This window comes from Eumetopias jubatus, unplaced genomic scaffold (assembly GCF_037043125.1).
Source record: "Eumetopias jubatus isolate StellerSeaLion01/CBP00866 unplaced genomic scaffold, mEumJub1_p1.0 scaffold_14, whole genome shotgun sequence".
Lineage (NCBI taxonomy): Eukaryota > Metazoa > Chordata > Mammalia > Carnivora > Otariidae > Eumetopias > Eumetopias jubatus.
The window spans coordinates 23,965,415-23,984,760 of NW_028274820.1; the positions used below are offsets into that span (position 1 = coordinate 23,965,415).

A 19,346-nucleotide genomic window follows, 5' to 3' on the forward strand; every position below is an offset into this window, starting at 1 on the left:
ATTATAAATTTTGGCATCTTTATCAAGCCGTCCTTAAGCAACGGTAATTGGCGTTAGTTCCCAGATAGGAACAATAGCAAAACCGATCTGTTACGGAGTGAATGAATTGATTTCTATCATATATGAATTTATAAATGAAGACTTTGCAGTATAACCTGGGAGATTCTGAAATTTATTTAAAAGGCTTATTTTTTAAAAATCCATCGTGTTAGAAAATTCAGGTGTTTAATTCACATAGAAAGATCCTTTTATTATGGCAACTGATTTTTGTTTACTTGAGAAGAATGTGTTGCTAAAATAGTAATGAGGAAGGGTGTAATATAAGTATAGTCATACACCCCTTGCTCTGCAAGTAACCAGAGTGTTAAGTACGCATGTTGTTCAGTCTCCTTTTTTGAAGGTGGAAGTAAAGTCGTCTGTATGTTTTTCTCTCTTGCACAGCCTAAAATGACGAATGTGTGATTTCAGTGGAATAAATGGCGTCCAAAGTCACAGATGCTATAGTCTGGTATCAAAAGAAGGTAAGTTCATAGTCAAAGTTTTCAACCTTCTAAATATTCTTATTCTAAAAATGTGTACTTTTTCTTTTGGTGCCATGGAATTATGTCAAATATTATCTGAAATAATGACAAATAGATTTCAGGATCTTTCAAGTGGAAGGGGGAGTATTTTGGTTTCCCTTGTGTTAATTTTACTTCTAAAGAAGTTAGAAAGATGATGCTTAATGCTATTTTTTCCTCCACTTTTTATTTCACATTATTAAAGTAGCTAGATTAATTATTTTCAGCTGTAATATAAGCCAGATTTCCAGGATTTTGAATATAGTTTGCATTTTATAAAAGCATTACTTTTTTCTTGCATTAATTTCTTTTATAGCTATGTTAGCAGAGCTGTTATAATTTTATAACTGTTTTATATTGAGAAACTATAGTCTTAACCTCTTTCTTTTAAGTTACAATTCAACAGCTGAATCTTTTCAGTAAAATAAACCTTTGAGGACTGTATTTTTCAAACCAAAATATTAAAATGTTTATTTTGATGTTTTAGGATTAGTTGTCATAACTGCTTAACTAGCTGTATCCTATACATTTCAAAATAAGTTTTGCAAAGTAATTTTTTATGAAGTGAAAGAGAATAAATCACTTTTTTGAAAATACAGTAAAGTATTTACTGTACTTGTGTAGGAGAGTTTACTCCTGAGGAGTGTTGTTTACACTCTTTAAAATGTATGTTGTTATGTATGGTATTTTCAGTTTTTAGTGTATGTAGTGAATTATGTTTCTTTTCATACTTTAAAACATTTTTGGTACCTTATTCTTCAGGTCCCTATTCACAAAATATAATTATTTATATATTGAAAGCTTTTCCCATGGGGGGTAAAATCAGACAATTTGTAAATTCAGTTGAATTGGGAGTTGTAATTAGAGTGCTTTAAAGATTAAACAGACCCAAGAATACAGTCCATCTTTAGATGTGTTATTTATTTTCTATGTAGAACATACCACAGATACACACTATCACGTTTCATACAAGGTACTGATTCAGAAGTACTGACATTGATCATACTATTAATTTAGTCTTTTGTAGCTCTATGTTAGTGTCATCTTTGCCTTTAAACTCCAATCAGCTTCAAAGTGAATTAAATAAAACCAAAAATTATTTTGTATTTCCTACATAGATCTTTGAAAGCGTTTCTCTTATTGTCTACTTATGAGAATTAATAATGTTTATTGAACATCTAATCTATTTGGCTTTTTATGTTAAACATTTTGAACTTCACTGAAGATCATTTGTAGAACATCCTAGGTTGACCTTTCTTGGTAACAGAGGGTTTGAAATATTATACTTGCATTCAGTGAGTACACTAATACCCTTCTTATCTGAGGGTCATTTACCTAGCAGCTTTGGATATGTGCAACCAAAAAATTCTCCAGAGCAACCATCACCGATGTCACAGATTGTGTCTAGCAAATGTGATCACACATTTTGTGTTAGTGAGCCACCAGAACTATTAACCAGATTTTTATTCTATTTTTTAATTGTGCTTTTAAATTTAATTTTCTTGAAGAAATACATGTGAATACTTTGAAATATTACTGTTTTAAGGCCTATTAAAAAAAAAATAGCAGCAACTAATACTACCATTCTCTATCCTTACCCAACCTCTGGAGTTTTGCTCCCCAGAGGAAATTATTTTAAATTCTCTATAGCTTAAACCAAAGTTCTACTCCTCATCCCTGGTAGGGAATTAGGAAGGATGGGTTGCAAATGTGGGGTGTGAAGTTTTGGTTTTCATAACTACTTTTGGGGGAATGCTGACATTTGTGGGTTGGAAATCAAAGATACTAAATGTCGGGGCACCTGGGTGGCTCAGGCATTAAGCGTCTGCCTTCGGCTCAGGTCATGATCCCAGGGTCCTGGGATCGAGCCCCCGCATCGAGCTCCCTGCTCAGCGGGGAGCCTGCTTCTCCCTCTCCCACTCCCCCTGCTTGTGTTCCCTCTCTTGCTGTGTCTCTCTCTTTCAAATAAATGGATAAAATCTTAAAAAAAAAAAAAATACTAAATGTAATACAACACTCTAAACTAGGGTTGGCAAATTTCTTCCGTAAAGGGCCATATAGTAAATATTTTAGGCTTTGAGGGCCATCGGGTTTCTGCAACAGTTACTCAGTTCTGCTGGCTGGTTTATAGTACAAAAGCAGCCATAGATAGTATGTAAGTAAATGAAATGAATGGGGACGACTGTGTTCTAATTCAGTAATTTAAGAAGACAGTGGCTAGATTTGGCCACAGGTCTTAGCTTGCTTATCTGTGCTCTAACATAGCCCCACACAACAGAGAATTGCCCTGCTCAAAATGCAGCAGGGCCCTGTTAAATTATATTGATTGTTTTTTTTTAAATGGTATTTGCTTTATGATTTTAAACCTTGTTTTTTCTTGATTATTTCATTATAGATGTTACTTGTTGACTTCTGACTGTATGATAAAGATTTAGTCCCAGTCTTCCTTCCCCCAGTCCTCCCAAATGACTACAAATTTTGGTTAAATCAGTATGCAAGCTTTGTTGTTTAGAACTGTGTCATGTAATATACGATATTTTCTGGCTGTGCAACTTTTTTCCCCTTTGGCTTGATTTTTCTAATTCTTCAAAGTCTCTGATAGAACAATGAAACTCCTTTTGTTGTAGTCTGTCACATTCAAGTACTCCAGTAGTTAACTCCAATAGTTCATTCCCGCCCCCCTTGGGAATGGCCTCCTAGAACTCTGTCCCATGCTCCATGTTTGGGGGTTGTTCGCATGTTACACCTCTCATCTGCCATCTTGGTATTATTCCCTTTTATCATTAGCCTGAGAGCTCCTTTCACTGCTCTTAGGTCATACAGACTTGTTTTTTTCTTAAATGTATGTTTATTTAAAAAGTCTTTTAGAAGGGGTTATGTTTCAGTGCAAAGAATGCTTGGGTACTGATGCTGATACTTGCTGATTATTTGACCATGGGTAAATCATTTCATTTCTTTGAGGTTCACTTACCACTCTCTACATTAACTTGATAAGGTTCTCAGACTCTTTTCAGTCATGCATCCCTTTGAAATTGTGATGAAATTTCCAAGTTCTCAGGATATTATTTCCAGAAAAGTGTATCTAATATGTAAACACAACAAAATTTCACATCTGATTTGAACCCCATAAGTCTTAGATTAAATAATTTTTGAAACATTAGTATTTTAACATTCTTTGATTTTGTGACTACCATTTGATAATATTCAGCTTAGCATCACTATAAATAAAAACCAAGCAATGTTCACCTTGAATTTTCTTGAAAAAAAAACATATATATGTATATATGTTTAGTTGTAATTCACTGTAGTGTCACCTTCCTCACTAGAAAATGGTGACATATTTATATTTTTTTAGTACTGAGCACTAGCTAACCTGAAAGACCATGACTTGATTTGTAGACTGTTGTGACCACGAACTCTAATATCAGATGTGAAATTTCCAAGAGAAAATAAAAACAAAAATTTTTAAAGTATTAAAATGTGTGTAGAAGATCTAATTAGATATCAGGTACCTTTTAACAAATTATTCTGTGCATTATTTATTTGAGATTTTTAAAAGTTCTTTAATATCTAATTTTAAACTTCATTTTGTACTATTAGAGCCATCCATAGTCATGAATAATTTGAAAGTTCCTGTTGAAACAAAATAATTTTCAGTCATTAATTCGGAGGAACAATTAATGCTTCCAGAGTGGAATTAGGAGACCCCAGAATAGTTTCTATTAATATCGGGTTGTTAAATGTTTTTTATAACATAATACTGTGCTTTCATATTTCTAGTTTCTTGTTCCTAAGGAGAGGGGATTATTTGTCTTTTGGAAGTCATTCTAAATAGGCGCCTGGAGTTATGTGGTTTCAGAGATAATTGACACACTACGATGTTGACCCATAGGATTTCATTGTAAATACACAGGTCAAATTATGAGAGAATGAGGTTTTATTTTCAGAGGTGAATATATAAGAGAAGGGTGGCCCAGAAATAACCCTCAAATCTAACTTCATCTGTAGAAATGAGAAAAAACTGTATGATACAGATCTTGGTCCTTACCTTTATGGAGTCAATATCCAGCAAGAAAGTTTGAATGAATATGTCTAATGGCTTTTAAATATAAGCTAACAGTGGGATTCATTTAATGTTTAATTTTAAATGAGAAACTAGTCTGAGTAACATCAACTTGACTGACACTTGAAATTCTCTACGTTTTTAGTAAAGTTCAGTTTTGTGTGTGTGTGTACTAAGTACCTACATAGAGCATTTCAGAGTTGCACAGATGATTAAGTGTTATGTCTTGGGGCACCTGGGTGGCTGTCAGTTGAGTGTCTGACTCTTGGTTTCGGCTTAGGTCATAATCTCATGGGTTTTGAGATCGAGCTCTTTGCTCTTAGCAGGAAGTCTACTTAAAGATTCTCTTCCTCTGCCCCTCCCCTAACTTGCAAGCTCTCTCCCGAGTTCTCTCCAAAACACATAAATAAACCTTAAAGAAGTATTAAATTTCAGCTTTTAGGACGCCTGAGTAGCTCAGCTGGTTAAAGATCTGACTCTTGATTTCGGCTCAGGTCATGATCTCAGGGTGGTGGGATCAAGCCCCATATCAGGCTTCACACTCGGCACAGAGTCCGCTTGGGATTCTGTCTCTCCCTCTGCCCCTACCCCCTCTCATGCTCTTTCTTGCAAGCGTGCTTTCTCTCTCTAAAATAAATAAATAAATAAATCTTTAAAAAAAGAAAGAAAGGGTCGTGTATTCCAATTCTGGCTTATGAGATGTGAAGCTTCTGAGACAAGTCTGCCATCTCTTAAAAAGAGACCCAACAATATTAATAGCAAAAGTTATATGACATTTATTGTGTGCCAGGCATTTTCTAATTGCTTTACATTTATGAACTAATTCAACATAGGTAAATAAATGAAATGAAAGAGAAGGTCTGGGGTTACCTGGCTGGCTGAGTCGGTGGAGCATGTGACTCTTGATCTCAAGGTTGTGAGTTCAAGCCCTGTTGGGCGTGGAGCCTACTTAAAAAAAAAAGAGAGAGAGAGAGAAGGTCTGTTGCCTGTTTCTGGACATTGGTGGGTGATGCTCTGCTGCCTGAAGCTGTCACAGTGACTTGCTTCCATGAGGGGAGCTTGTCAGCAGGCTGGGGATGGCAAAGGTGACAGATGGAAAGAACCTGAGTTTTTCAGGATTTTTGAGCCACAGAATTAACTCTGGAAATGTCCTACTTAGGAACTTCTTATTTTGAGAGTTAATAAATACCTTATTTTTTCAGTCACTTGAACTGGAGTTTTATTTCCTTACGGCTGAAAGGGTTCTAAGTTATATACAAGAAATGCATTCTAACAGGATGTTGTTTCCTATGCAGTCCTCTGTTGCCTCTGAATGGTTATAGTAGTAGATAGCAAATTAAGGCCTGCCAAAATAGAAGTACTGAGCCTCAGACAAATGGGTTTATTATATTTTCTCTATTAATTTTTTCTTTTTTTTTTAAAGATTTTATTTATATATTTGACAGAGAGAGACACAGCAAGAGAGGGAACACAAGCAGGGGGAGTGGGAGAGGGAGAGGCAGGCTTCCCGCGGAGCAGGGAGCCCGATGCGGGGCTCGATCTCAAGACCCTGGGATCATGACCTGAGCCGAAGGCAGACGCTTAACAACTGAGCCACCCAGGCACCCTAATTATTTTTCTTGAACCGTGTTCTCATATGTACTATTAAGTCTTTAATGTAATTTTAGACTACTGTGACTCATAGTATGTTGTGGTTGAAAGAACACTTGTATTTGATGTTGTGACATCTATCAGCTTGTAATATTGAACATGTTACTTAATCTCCTGAGCCTCAGTTCCTTCTTTTGTAAACTGAAGATAGTCATGGCTCCCTTATGTGCCTCACAGGGTTATGAAGGAGTAAATCTATTTTAACTATGATTTTTAAAAATTTTTTAAAGTGGTTTATGAATTGCTTAATAAATACGGAACATCACTCTTAAAAATAATATTAGTTATGTATTTTATGAGTTAGGATATAATAGATGAAGAATTAGAGTGGTTTTGTGTACTGAACAGTTTCTTTAATAACCATATTTATAGTGCACGTATTCCTCCTTCCATCTGGCCAAAGAGGTGGCTATATGGCTAAGATAGGACCAGAGATGGTACCTCATCTCCTTGGCCATAGTAATTGGCCCAGGTATATCTGATGACCTAACTAACCTTCTACAAACCCTTTTTCAGTTAATTAATTAATTAGAGAGAGAGTGCACATGGGCACGCTCTGGGAGTGGAGGATAGGGGCAGGGGGAGAGGGAGAGAGAGAATCCCAAGCAGGCCCACCGCAGAGCCCGACAGGGGGCTCAGTTGTACGACCTTGAGATCATGACCTGAGCAGAAATCAAGAGTCGGCCACCCAACCGACTGAGCCACCCAGGTGCCCCTGACCATTTTCTTTTTAATTAGAGCTGATGGAAAAGACCTTTTTACTTCTTTCAAGGAGCTAGAAGGATGAAAATCAGCAGCCAGAAGAGAATGAGACAGCACCAGAGTGGGTCAGGAATTGGGAAAAAAGAGACACCACAGGCCACCATGGTGCTCTAGTCCCTGGATTCACTCCATCCTGACATTCACTTCACCCCTGAACTTTGAGTTGTTTAGCCATTCAGCCAATAAAGACTCCCTTTTTGTTGATGCTGGTGTGAGTTGGAGTTTTACTTGTAAAAGAGTTCTGACTAATGCAGAGGCAATATATACACATTTTTTTAAATTTTTTGTTGTTATGTTAATCACCATATATTACATCATTTGTTTTGGTGTACTGTTCCATGATTCATTGTTTGTTCATAACACCCAGTGCTCCATGCAGAATGTGCCCTCTTTAATACCCATCACCAGGCTAACCCATCCCCCTACCCTCCTCCCCTCTAGAACCCTCAGTTTGTTTTTCAGAGTCCATCATCTCTCCTGGTTCGTCTCCCCCTCTGACTTACTCCCCTTCATTCTTCCTCTCCTGCTATCTTCTTCTTTTTCTTTTTTCTTAAAATATGTTGCGTTATTTGTTTCAGAAGTACAGATCTGTGATTCAACAGTCTTGCACAATTCACAGCGCTCACCGTAGCACATACCCTCCCCAATGTCTATCACCCAGCCACCCCATCCCTCCCACCCCCAACCACTCCAGTAACACTCAAGTTTGTTCCTGAGATTAAGAATTCCTCATATCAGTGAGGTCAATATATACACATTTTACTGAGGTATAACATACTCAGAAGATCACACAGATTTTAGGCTTTCAGCTTCATGAATTTTGACCAACTGAACACCTGTTTTTGTCCTGTTTGTGAAACCGAACTCAGGTCAAGAAACCATGTTATAAGTTCTGCAAAGCCTTCCTTGCTCCTTTCAGTCACAACCTGCCCTCTTTGAGGGTGACCACTATACGAGGCAGTGTATCTTAGTGGGTAACAAGAACATAGGTTTTGGGGTTGGAAAGCTGAGATTTGAATCCTTGTTCTTGGAAGCCAGTATGATTTTGGACAGGTTGCTCAATGTCTCTGAGTTTCACTTTCTTCATGTATATAAATGCTATTTTTTTGTACTTATTTGAGGATTAATTGATGATATATGTAAAGTATTAAGCCAAGTGCTCCACAGGGTAAGCCTGAAAGTTATTTCTATTACTGTTACTTCATATTCCCCTTACTTATCAGATGAATTGCTCCTCAGACTTATTTCATGGATTCTAAAAATTCTTATGAGGCTAAAAAAAGATCCTTACACTTACTTGTAAATGAAAAACCTAGAATGTCAGGCTTCTAATATCCAGTGTGAGAACAGCGGGTATTTGTTGATGTTTGCTGTCTAACACTCACACAGTAAAGTCATGATTAAGTGTAATTTATGAAGCCCAGCTGTCTTTGCTGTAGTCACCAGTCATGTTTTCCATTTCTTCCTTTTTAATGTCACTTACTTGCCAAAAACAAGACTTGTCCTACCCAGAAATAGATTGTTTAGTTTAGTTACTAAAATATTTGCCCTTTCACTTAAGATTTTTCTCCCCATTTTAGTCATGAAGTTCTTAATTTTCCACCTTCATCCATTCCCAGGTTGGCTATTTCTCTTAATTTTCTTTCTTTTTCTTTTTTTCTTCTTTTTTGAGGGGCAAGACAGCCATTAAAGCATAAACAGACCTTTTTTTTCTCTTAATTTCTTTTTTTTAATTTTTTTCTTCTTTTTTGAAGGGCACCCAGGTTGGCTATTTCAAGCATAAATAATTTGAGTTTCAGTTTTGTTTGCAAGGAAGAAAGAAACTATGCTGTGCAGCAGTCACAGTAGTTGGGACTTTAGAGATCATCTAGTTTCTGTTAAACTTTTTGCTTTATAGATAAGAAACCTGATGCCTGTAGATCTGATAACCTGATCACAGTCATGAATTAGTAATAAAGCCAAAACTCGGTGTACTGACTGTACTAAAGTTGCTTTGAAAAATGAACTGAAGAAACTTCTATAAAATTTCCTTATTTGATTTGAGAATTTTTTTTTAGTTGACTTCTGATGTGAACGTGGGGAGGTATACATCTTCTTTTAAGATGATTAGTATTATATATACATATCTGTTGATTTAACAACAGTAATGACAGTGATAATGATAGTACCACCACACATTTAAATAGCATTTATTTTTCATAGTGCTTCCATTTCTATTTTTAGGTTTCATTTATTATGATAATGAAATGACTTAACTTAGTGGTTATATCAAAATATTAAAAGAAGTTTTATAAGGTTCCTGGGGCTTTCATAACACAGGACCACAAACTGGATTGCTTAAAACAGCAGAAATTAATTTTTTTCACAGTTCAGGAGGCCAGAAGTCCAAAATCAAAGCGTCAGCAGGGTTGGTTCCCTCTATAGGGAGGCTTGAGGGAGAAATTGCCCCATGCGTCTCTTCTAGCTTCTCTGGTGAACACAATCCTTGGTGTTCCTTGGCTTTCTGATGTATCATTCCAGTCTCTGCCCCCATCTTCACATTGCGTTCTTCACTCTTCTTACAGGGACACCAATCAATGGATTTAGTTCCACTCTAAATCCAGGATGATCTCATCTTGAGATCCTTAACCAATTACATCTGCAAAGACCCTATTTTGCAATGAGGTAACATTCCAAGGTCCTGGGCAGACATGAATTTTTGTGGGATACTGTTTTCCCCACTACGGAAGTATGTCTAAAGCATATGATTGGATTGGTTTGGGTAGATTCCGTGTGGAGATGCGTAGCTTTATGTCCTTCTGTGTAGCTGTATCCTAGACCACCAGTTTTGGACTGAGTAAAAGAAGATCAGGATCCTCAATATTGTCTTCATACTCTTAAAAGTTAAGGTTGTGATTTACTTAGCTCTTCCTATATGAAATGTTAAGGAATAAGTTTGTAGTAGAATTAGGCACAGTTTTCTGCATCTAGTTCTTATTAAATACGTAGATACTTATGTTCTTTATTTAATCTAATTATATGAGGTTTAGTGTCTTAATTATTATAAATAATAGTAATATTCTTTCCCTTTAAAAACGTGGATTCCTTAATTTTTTTCACAGTTCAGGAGGCCAGAAGTCCAAAATCTTGTAAATTATACCACAGTGTATATTTCTCAGTGTTCTAGTCCTTGAGGGTCGTCAGATCTACTTTTTGATAAATTTTTGACTGTCTCTTAAAATACCAGTTGTTTCTATTTGAACCAAACAATATTGTATGTAAAAGTAAATATTTAAATGTGTATTTAATATTAATCTATTGTTCCAGATATAAAATTATAGCAGTTGAGTTAAAGTATGAAGTTTGAAAAATTGAAACTCTTATTGAATCAAATGTACAAGAACATATTTTTTTCTATTTTTTCCAGTAATTGCTACAGACTTTTGAATAATCCTCTATCTCTTTGATGCTTCAGGATTCTGTATTTGGGGCTAAATATGTACAACACATTAGACTGATTATGTGCTGGAGGACATATTAGGCTTTCCTGAATGATTTTAGGTTAACTGATTTCATTTTTATTTGCTAAGCTTGAGTTAGTTTCTTAACTTTACTGAGCTTAATTTGTCTATATTGTTGAGATGAGAATCCTTAAAGATCGCTATGATAATTAAATGAGATAACATATTAACACCAAGTAAATTGGTGGTGTATAGTATGTGTTCAATAAATATTGCTGAATAGCAATTCCTCTGCCCTCTGTTCTCTTTCATTAAATATGGAGTGTTGATATTAATAATATATTTGGATAACTAAAGGTTTTGGTTAGTAGTTCTTCTAAACTGAACATTTTTGTATCTATTAAAATAGAAAAACATCAAATTTTTTTGTATTTTTGAGAATTCTGTACTTGAATTTAATTGCTCTTTCCCTTATCCTTTGCTTTAATTTCTAGCACAAATAGTTTTTTTCTCAGCCTATGTCATTATGTATTTGAGATCATTATTTTCTTTCATGGCAAAGAGAGGTGCTTTGGGAAGGAACAAAACAAATGATACATTAAAAAGTGGATAGATTAGGCACACCTAGGTGGCTTTGTTGGTTAAGCATCTGACTTGGCTAGGGTCATGATCTTGGGGTCCTGGGATCAGCCCTGTCAGGCTCTGCACTCAGCAGGGAGTCTGCTTGTCCCTCTCCATTTCCCTCTGTCCCACCCCCACTTGTGCTCTCTCTGTCTCTCAAATAAATAAATAAAATCTTTAAAAAAGAATGGATAGATTAAATATAGAGAAGGACAGGTATACAGTTTAAGTTTAATACCACCTAGCTTTACGTAGTATTTGCAAACACACACTGCACTATTTGGTGAATTTTCTGGGTATCTTTCTTTAAATGACCAAACTTTGTTATTTTTGACTCCAAAAGTTCTTTAACTTTCACTGCAAATGGAATAGAAATGGCCTTTTCTAATGTTTTCCTGAGCAGGGGTTGTTTTTATTAATTACAGTTTGGTGTAGAATGCATTGTGATTTGTCTCTCTTCCTTTGCTGTGAATTTTCATTTCTATGGACTTATCTCCATTTGTTGTTTAATCATGTAGTAGAATTGTAGGTAAATTAATTACATTGCCCTGAAGCAAAAACCTGAGGGAAAGCTCAAGGGAATTTCAATTTGGGTAAAAATTCAGGTACTCCAGTGTATGGATTTTTCAGACATACCCTTAAATGGTTGAGAAACCTTCATTTCCTTCTTTCCTTCCTTCCTCCCTTCCTCCCTCCCTCCTGTCCTTCCTTCCTTCCTTCCTTCCTTCCTTCCTTCCTTCCTTCCTTCCTTCCTTCCTTCCCTCCTTCCCTCCTTCCCTCCTTCCCTCCCTCCCTCCCTCCCTCCCTCCTTCCTTCCTTCCTTCCTTCCTTCCTTCCTTCCTTCCTTCCTTCCTTCCGTTCACCTGAGGCCAGACCTGAGGTTGCTTTGTGCTAGAATCTAACTTCTTACCAAGGAATCAGAAATGTAGAGAGGGAAAAGACCTTAAAAAGTAACCATTCTAGTATTTTGAGTTTACAGGTGAGGACACTGAGAGATACGGGAACAAGGTTTTGTTTTGTTTTTTAAATCTAGTCTAGAGATCTTGCCAGCTGAGTTATAGAATTTCAGTTTTTGAATGAGCAGAACCTATACTTAATTGAGATAGCCAATTCAACTCTCATGGGTAAAGAAAATGGAAAAAAATAGAAAAAAAAAATACCTTGCACTGTTCCCTAGCAGTGTCCTTCTGGGTTGCTACCCAGTTATGTTTACAGACTCCAAAGGGACCTATATTCAGTACTCCTGAGTATAAAAGTACTGGTTTTAGAAAAACACTTTCAGTAGAAAATTCTTTATCAATTTTTAAAGTTTTTGCAGTATCTTTTTACCATGTTTAGACACCGTGAATACATAGACACCTAAATAGTTACTATTTGTGTTTGTCCTCTTTAGAAACTGAGAATTTGGTAACAGAAGATTTTTGTTTTTGTTTTGCAAATACTTTGATACGTCAGAAGTAGGAATTTGTACATACTACATAACTTCTTTGAAATGCTGTGGTTTTCTTATTTGTTTATGACTTTTTTTTTCTTTTGGATAAATGGAGTAAATTATTCCATTAAAAGGAAACATCTATTTGCCTACAGCAGTTGCCAAAAACAGGGCCTAATAATTAAAGTAGTTGTTTACACAGGTATGAGAAAATCCAAGAAACAATGTTACTTGACTAGAGTTGAAGTTTTTAATGGATAAAGCTTTGTATATCTCTTGGGAGTTGGGAAGAAAAATATTTTATGACATACTGGAAAACTAGTTTCTAACCATTTTCATTTTCTGATGAATAGATTTAAAATAGAAATGTTAGTCAAGGATATAATGTTTGCCAATTATATTCCAAATATCTTGCAGTCAGTTTGTCTTTAACCATGGTAACAGACATAGTGGTGAAATAAGTTGGTAGGTTGCCACTGACTGCCTAAAATTAGGCAATGTACCGGCTTTGAAAAGGCCTGAGAGTGTCTACAACACTGATGTTAACCTGCTGTATGTTTATAGTTCCACAAAGAATAACATTTATAAATGCTGTTTAACAGAGTGACTTAGAAGCTAAATTGCTCTTTGCCGTATGGCCCGAAGAGTTTATTCAAATGAAAGCTGTTAATTCAGTACCAAGGATTGATTCATAAGAATAAAATGCTGAAGAAAGTATACAACTTAAACATTTAAGTTGTATTCATTCAAATTTTTGCCTAAAATTAATATCCTTATTAAATGGATGTGTTATACTTGTTCATTTAAAGTGCAATCTTACTTTAGTTTGCTTTCTGTCTTTAGTGTCTTCCCCACCCTACCCCATGATGGGATTAGAAATATAGGTAAAGAGTTCTGGTTTACCTTGTTTATGGAGAAATGGGTTGGTATGTGGCTATAACCAGGTAAAAGACAGTATTATAAAGAGAAAGTCAGGTGGCCTTATTAAAATTTAATTCTTTTAGAACTTTAGGAAATGAGAAGATGAGGTCTTATTTTTCCAATCTCAAAATGGTAGAGGGGCACCTGGGTGGCTCAGTCGTTAAGCGTCTGCCTTCGGCTCAGGTCATGATCCCAGGGTCCTGGGATCGAACCCCACATCAGGCTCCCTGCTCCTCGGGAAGCCTGCCTCTCCCTCTCCCACTCCCCCTGCTTGTGTTCCCTCTCTCGCTGTGTCTCTCTCTGTCAAATAAATAAATAAAATCTTTAAAAAAAAAAAAAGTAGACAGCAGGATATATTTTTACTTACTGTTTTATGGATACTATAGCACTTTCTTATATGATTTATTTTTATTTCCTGGTAGAAAACTAAGGAAATTGCTAGGTGAAGCCTTATTATATTGACTTCATATAGGGAAAATTCAGAATATTTAGTTTTATCAGTACAGTTTGACTTCTAGGATTAAAGACTTTTATTACCAAGACACACACACTCTCTCTCTCTCTCTCCCCCCAGAAACATAATGTCCTGGTAAAATTGGCATCTCTCTATACTTAAATAACATTTGTGGTAGACCTACTTTGTATCAGGCACTGAGTACTTATCTTAATACAACTCTGCATCATGGGGGAACCAAAATGCAAATAACTATTATACTTTATGGTAAATGCTACAATAGAATTATTTTTAAAGTGCTGTGGGAAGCCACAGAAAGTTCCATCTAAATTTGTTTTTCCAGTCACTGTTCTGTCACTGCATTTATCTCCTAAATATTTTTCAGATTTACATTTACATTTACATTTCAGATCTCCCTTTCTTCTTTGTTTTCTTCTTGTTGTTCAATACTTTCTCCTCACAACCACCAGGGTGGTTTATCGTAAATAAAATTTGACCTTGTCTTTACCTACTGAATAACACTCTTATAAGACTTCCTCTCACATGTGGTAGAAACTCCAAGTTTCTTCAAGGCCTTTAAGGAATTTTTTAAAAATCTAATTTCAGTTAGCTTTCTAGCTTCATCCAGCCTTTAGATTTTATTCACTAACTCTGTCCTCCACCATATACAACTTTCTGGTCTCCCCATGCTGTTTTTCGCCTTCCTGCTTGGGACGCCCATGTCTGCTTTTTCTTTCTCTTTCTCTCTCTCTCTCTTTTTTAATCTAACTCAGATTGATCCTTAAAACTCAAAGCTAGTCTTCTCCCTCAAGGAAATCTTTCATAATCCCATGGAGACTGGATTAGGTCCCAAACTAGTACTCCTCTACAGAAGTTGTATGTGCTCTGTTCCTGGCAGTCGTGGAGTACTCTTTTTTTTTTTTTACCTTGATTCTTTCTCTTTTTACAAGTATACAAAGTAATGTGGTAGTTACCTACCATCCTTCAAATATCAACACTGTTACTTCTTTTTAATTATCATTGCGAACTCTTGGCCTAAAGATATTTGATGTGATTCAGCCCGTTGCAGTTGCTGATGCTCAGATTGTTCTCTTTTGCCACAGGAGCCTATTCAGGTGGCTTCTGAGTCTCTAGTCATATTGGTGTTCCTTTGAAGAAACAAATTTGAAATGGGAGCAATCCTTTCTGCATAGATACAGGGAAAGCTACAGAGAGATTTTGATCCTTTTTACCATCGTAGATATAAACATGCTGAGTTGGTGGTAGAGTTATAAACTGAATTCTTTCTGTTCCATCTAAGAGCAATTTTAGGGAACTCTTTTTCTATAAATTCAGTTTTTCTTCTATCTCTTTGTTACAGTGGTATTTTGTGTATTCTGGCGTTTATCACTGCTCAACTTGCATTATGATTAATTTCTTCCTGCTAATCTGTGATGGTAGAAATCATTATTTTTGTATCTCCATTATTCTGGTGCCTTATCTTATAGTTGGTACTTGGTAAACGTTTACTGCTTTGATAACAGTGCTGTCAGGAGACGGTACTTATATTAAACTTCTGTTTAGTTCATGTAGTTCTTCATTATTATATTGAGTGCCTAGGAGGTGCCATGCACCAAGCTAGACACTTAGTCAAGTTATTCAAGTAACTTAATTTATTTAGTAGTAATAGTAGTGAAATAGTCCCTATGCTATATCTGTTACATTAAGTGCTAATAAACGTAATGCTTTAGCCTATAGCAACATTTCCCAAAGTGTGTACTGCATAATGTTAACAGGTGTTAGTAGAATAGAGGAATTTTGTTGTCAAAAAGTTTGGGAGATACTGAGCTAGACAAAGATAAACAAGTTTTTGATTACAGGATTTTATTATGCAAATATGTGTAGTGTTTCTTACTGCCGAAGAGGCAGACAGGGAAGATATCATTTCTCAATTTACTGGACTTAGTTTTTTTCCCCTAAGTGTTTGTGGAACATACTTAGGAAAATGCTGGCCAAGTTACATCAAAGAATGTGGTGGAGTGGAAAGGGCATGGAGTTGTAAGTCAGAACTTGGGTTTCTGCCCCCAAATACTAAGTGTAGAACTTTCTGACACTTCTTAAAATCTCAGTTGTCTTATCAATATAAGAAGTTAATACTGGCCTATACAGCGTAAGACTGCAAATCCTTTACAAAACACTTGACAAAAATTGGTACTTTTGTACAGTCTTAGTGCCAAGATAAATAGTTCATTATAAATTTAACAAATACTGTAAGTGAATATTTTACTTCTTCCTCTGCAGAGTTTTTCCTAAATCTCTATACTAAAGAATAAAGGTGTAACTTCTGTAGAGATACTTGAGGTTTGTTTTTTAAGATTGATTGATCGATCGATTGATTGATTTGAGAGAGCGTGCACATGCACATGGGGCAGGGAGGAGCGGCAGAGGGAGAGGGAGAGAATCGCTCAAGCAGATTCCCGACTGAGCACGGAGCCCAATGCGGGGCTCCACCTAGGGACCCTGAGATCATGACCTGAGCCAAAATGAAGAGTCGGCCCCCCAACCAACTGAGCCTCCCAGGCACCCCACAGCATACCTTTTCTTGACCAATGATGATGGTGGTCCAACTCCCTTAGATTCTTATTCTGAGGCATCTGGACTAAGCACCCAGAAGCAATTTATCTTAAATTTTTTCTCCATTTTAATGTTATCCTATATAGATAAATGGAAGGAAGCCAAACAAATTAATGTGATTTTGAATAATTTAGATCTGTTTCATGGTCTCATTTTTTATTTTAGATGATTGAACAGCAGTAATGTTAGGTATTTTCTAAAATACAAATGTACTTACATAAACAATATATATTAATACTCTTGGCATTGAAATTGACTTAAAAATATGATACACATTTTTATGCTATTTATAGTACAACTGTTAGAAATATGTAAACAAGGAAGGTACTGTCATCTTGATTGGTATTATGTATACATGGTTTAGTCAGGGTTATGTTTGAAAATAATAAACCAGAGTATATCCTATGATAAATATTGAAAGAATGTAAATAAAGCTTATGTGTTCCTTCCTTGTCTCATGCTTCAGTATGAGGGAAAAGGAAGCATTGGGTAATTCATCCAAATGACATAATAGCTAACTTTTATTGAGCTCTTATGTGTCTGTTACTGTTGTTTGCTCAGTGTGTATTAGCACATTGAATCCTCATAGTTACCCTATGATTAATATTAACTATTTTACGCATTTTTAGGCTGAATAAGTTGGACTTTGTGAAGTTTTGTGTTTTGCTTTTTTAACAGGGTCTGATAGCTTCCCTCCTGGCAAGGCAATCGGAGAAACAAGAGAGACAGAAGTATCTGACAGTAGTTAGGGGTTAAATGCCACTCTTCACAGGCGCCTTAGTGATCAGAGTCAAGGCAAGAGAACATAAGTGGGTTTTGTGTAAGGATGTGAATGAAAATACTGGTAGGTAACTACTGGCTCAGTTGTGGAGCCAGTCACCTGGATTTGAATTCCTGTATTGTGCTGCTTATGTTTAACTTTGTATAATTTAAGTTTTTGTAACTATGTAATAGGGATACTATAATATCTGCTTCATAGAGTTATGAGGATTAAATGAGTTAGTACATGGAACATGTGTCTGGTGTTTCATAAATAATAAATGCTAACTCTTTATTATTATTGTTATTATCAATATTAATTGCCTTGACTGACAAGGGACTGGAAACCAGAGACCCTATTATCTTTCATCAACCAGGGTTGGGGCCTTCCATTCAGGCTGGGTCCCAGTCAGTCCATGGTTATTTTATTTTATTTTTATTTATTTACTTACTTATTTTTTAATTTTTTAAAAAAGATTTTATTTATTTATTTATGAAACACAGGGAGAGAGAGAGGTGCAGAGGCAGAGAGAAGCAGGCTCCCTGCTGAGCAGGGAGCCCGATGTGGAACTCTATCCCAGGACCCTGGGATCATGACCTCGGCCGAAAACAGACACTTAACCATCTGAGCCACCCAGGCGCCAAGTCCATGTTTATTTTAGAGATAGATAAGCTCTTATTGCCATCTTGGGTGGTGTAAAAGTTATTTGTTTTCAATGAATATTTCCCAATACCAACACTTTTTTACTTTTATTTTCAAGTTACCCATAATTTTTATACATATTATTTCTCAAAACTCCTGATAAACATGATGTTGTTTTATGATTTCTCGAGGGGAAAAGTTTGGGGAGAGATTTCTGAGAATCGGGATATTTCTTCAGAAATCTCTCTGTACTATAATAAATGAGAAAACCCAGAGAAGTCAAAGTAATTTAACTGAAGTCATTGAGTTAATAAGTGGTGAGGCTGGAATTTAATTTGGTGTCCTTACTACTAATTAGTTCTCTTGCTTTTAAAAAGAAACAATAAAACAAATTATTTTAGAGTGAATATAGATTTTCTGATTTAATTTCTTTTTGTAAAGAGGGTAATGTTTTAAGTTGGTCATGTAGTAGGACTAAGTTCCATCTTTTAAAAAATTGCTTTCCTTTCTAGGTATAGAAGGATTTTTTCCTGAAAGCAAATCCTGTGGTGTCAACAGACTATAGTTTGATATTGTTAGATTTTTAAAATCAAATCGAAATGGAGTTAAATATTAAGTCTGATATGTACAGTATCCTTGGTTGATGTCTTGTATGATACAAATTAGCACAAGACTCCTTTTTTTATTCACTTGGGTGGCATATATTAGAAATTCCTATGAGGAAAATCCTCATTTATGTAATCTCAAGCAAAAATAACTGCACAGAAATGCAAACCATTGTGGGGCGCCTGCATGGTGCAGTCGGGTAAGCATCTGACTCTTGATTTCAGCTCAAGTCTTGATATCAGGGTTGTGAGTTCAAGCCCCGTATTGGACTTCATGCTGGGCATGGAGCCTACTTAAGAAAAATAGAGGGGTGCCTGGTTGGCTCAGTCGGTTAAGCCTCTGCCTTCGGCTCAGGTCATGATCTCAGGGTTCTGGGATCGAGTTCTGCATCTGGCTCCTTGCCCATCAGGGGGAGTCTCCTCCCTCTCACTCTCCTTCCATCCTCTCCCTCTCTCTCAAATGAATAAATAAAATCTTTAAAAAAATAGAACTGTTTGCAAATGCAGCCATTTTAAAGTTTATTTATTTTTAGTAATCTCTATACCTAATGTGGGGCTTGAACTCACAACCCTGAGATCAAGATCGCAGACTCCTCCAACTGAGCCAGCCAGACACCCTTACAATTACTTTATGTTAATATTTATTTTCTCAGTTGCAGTAATTTACACTACATAATGTTTAAATATCTCAGATCCCTTGGGAAGTAGATCTTACTAATATGCAAGTTAATGTTAAGCCAGTATTAAAATTAATTAATAATAATCTAGCATATGCACCAAAAAAAAAAAAAGCAGAAGCAGTCTTCTGGATATAGAGATGAAA

The 19,346-nt window shown here is 36.0% G+C and overlaps 1 protein-coding gene across 3 annotated transcripts in view; it reads left to right on the forward strand.

Moving 5' to 3' along the window:
* PHTF2 (putative homeodomain transcription factor 2) overlaps positions 1–19,346 on the forward strand; it is a 112,352-nt gene that overhangs the window by 25,407 nt on the left and 67,599 nt on the right. For 2 of the 3 annotated variants that reach the window (XM_028119170.2, XM_028119179.2), the window contains exon 2: positions 442–521. In XM_028119170.2, the coding sequence (XP_027974971.1) occupies positions 477–521 (45 nt within the window). In that variant the 5' untranslated portion in view covers positions 442–476. Of the gene's footprint in view, positions 1–441; positions 522–17,194; positions 17,361–19,346 lie in introns of those variants that run through there. The other variant, XM_088018614.1, reaches the window with a different exon arrangement.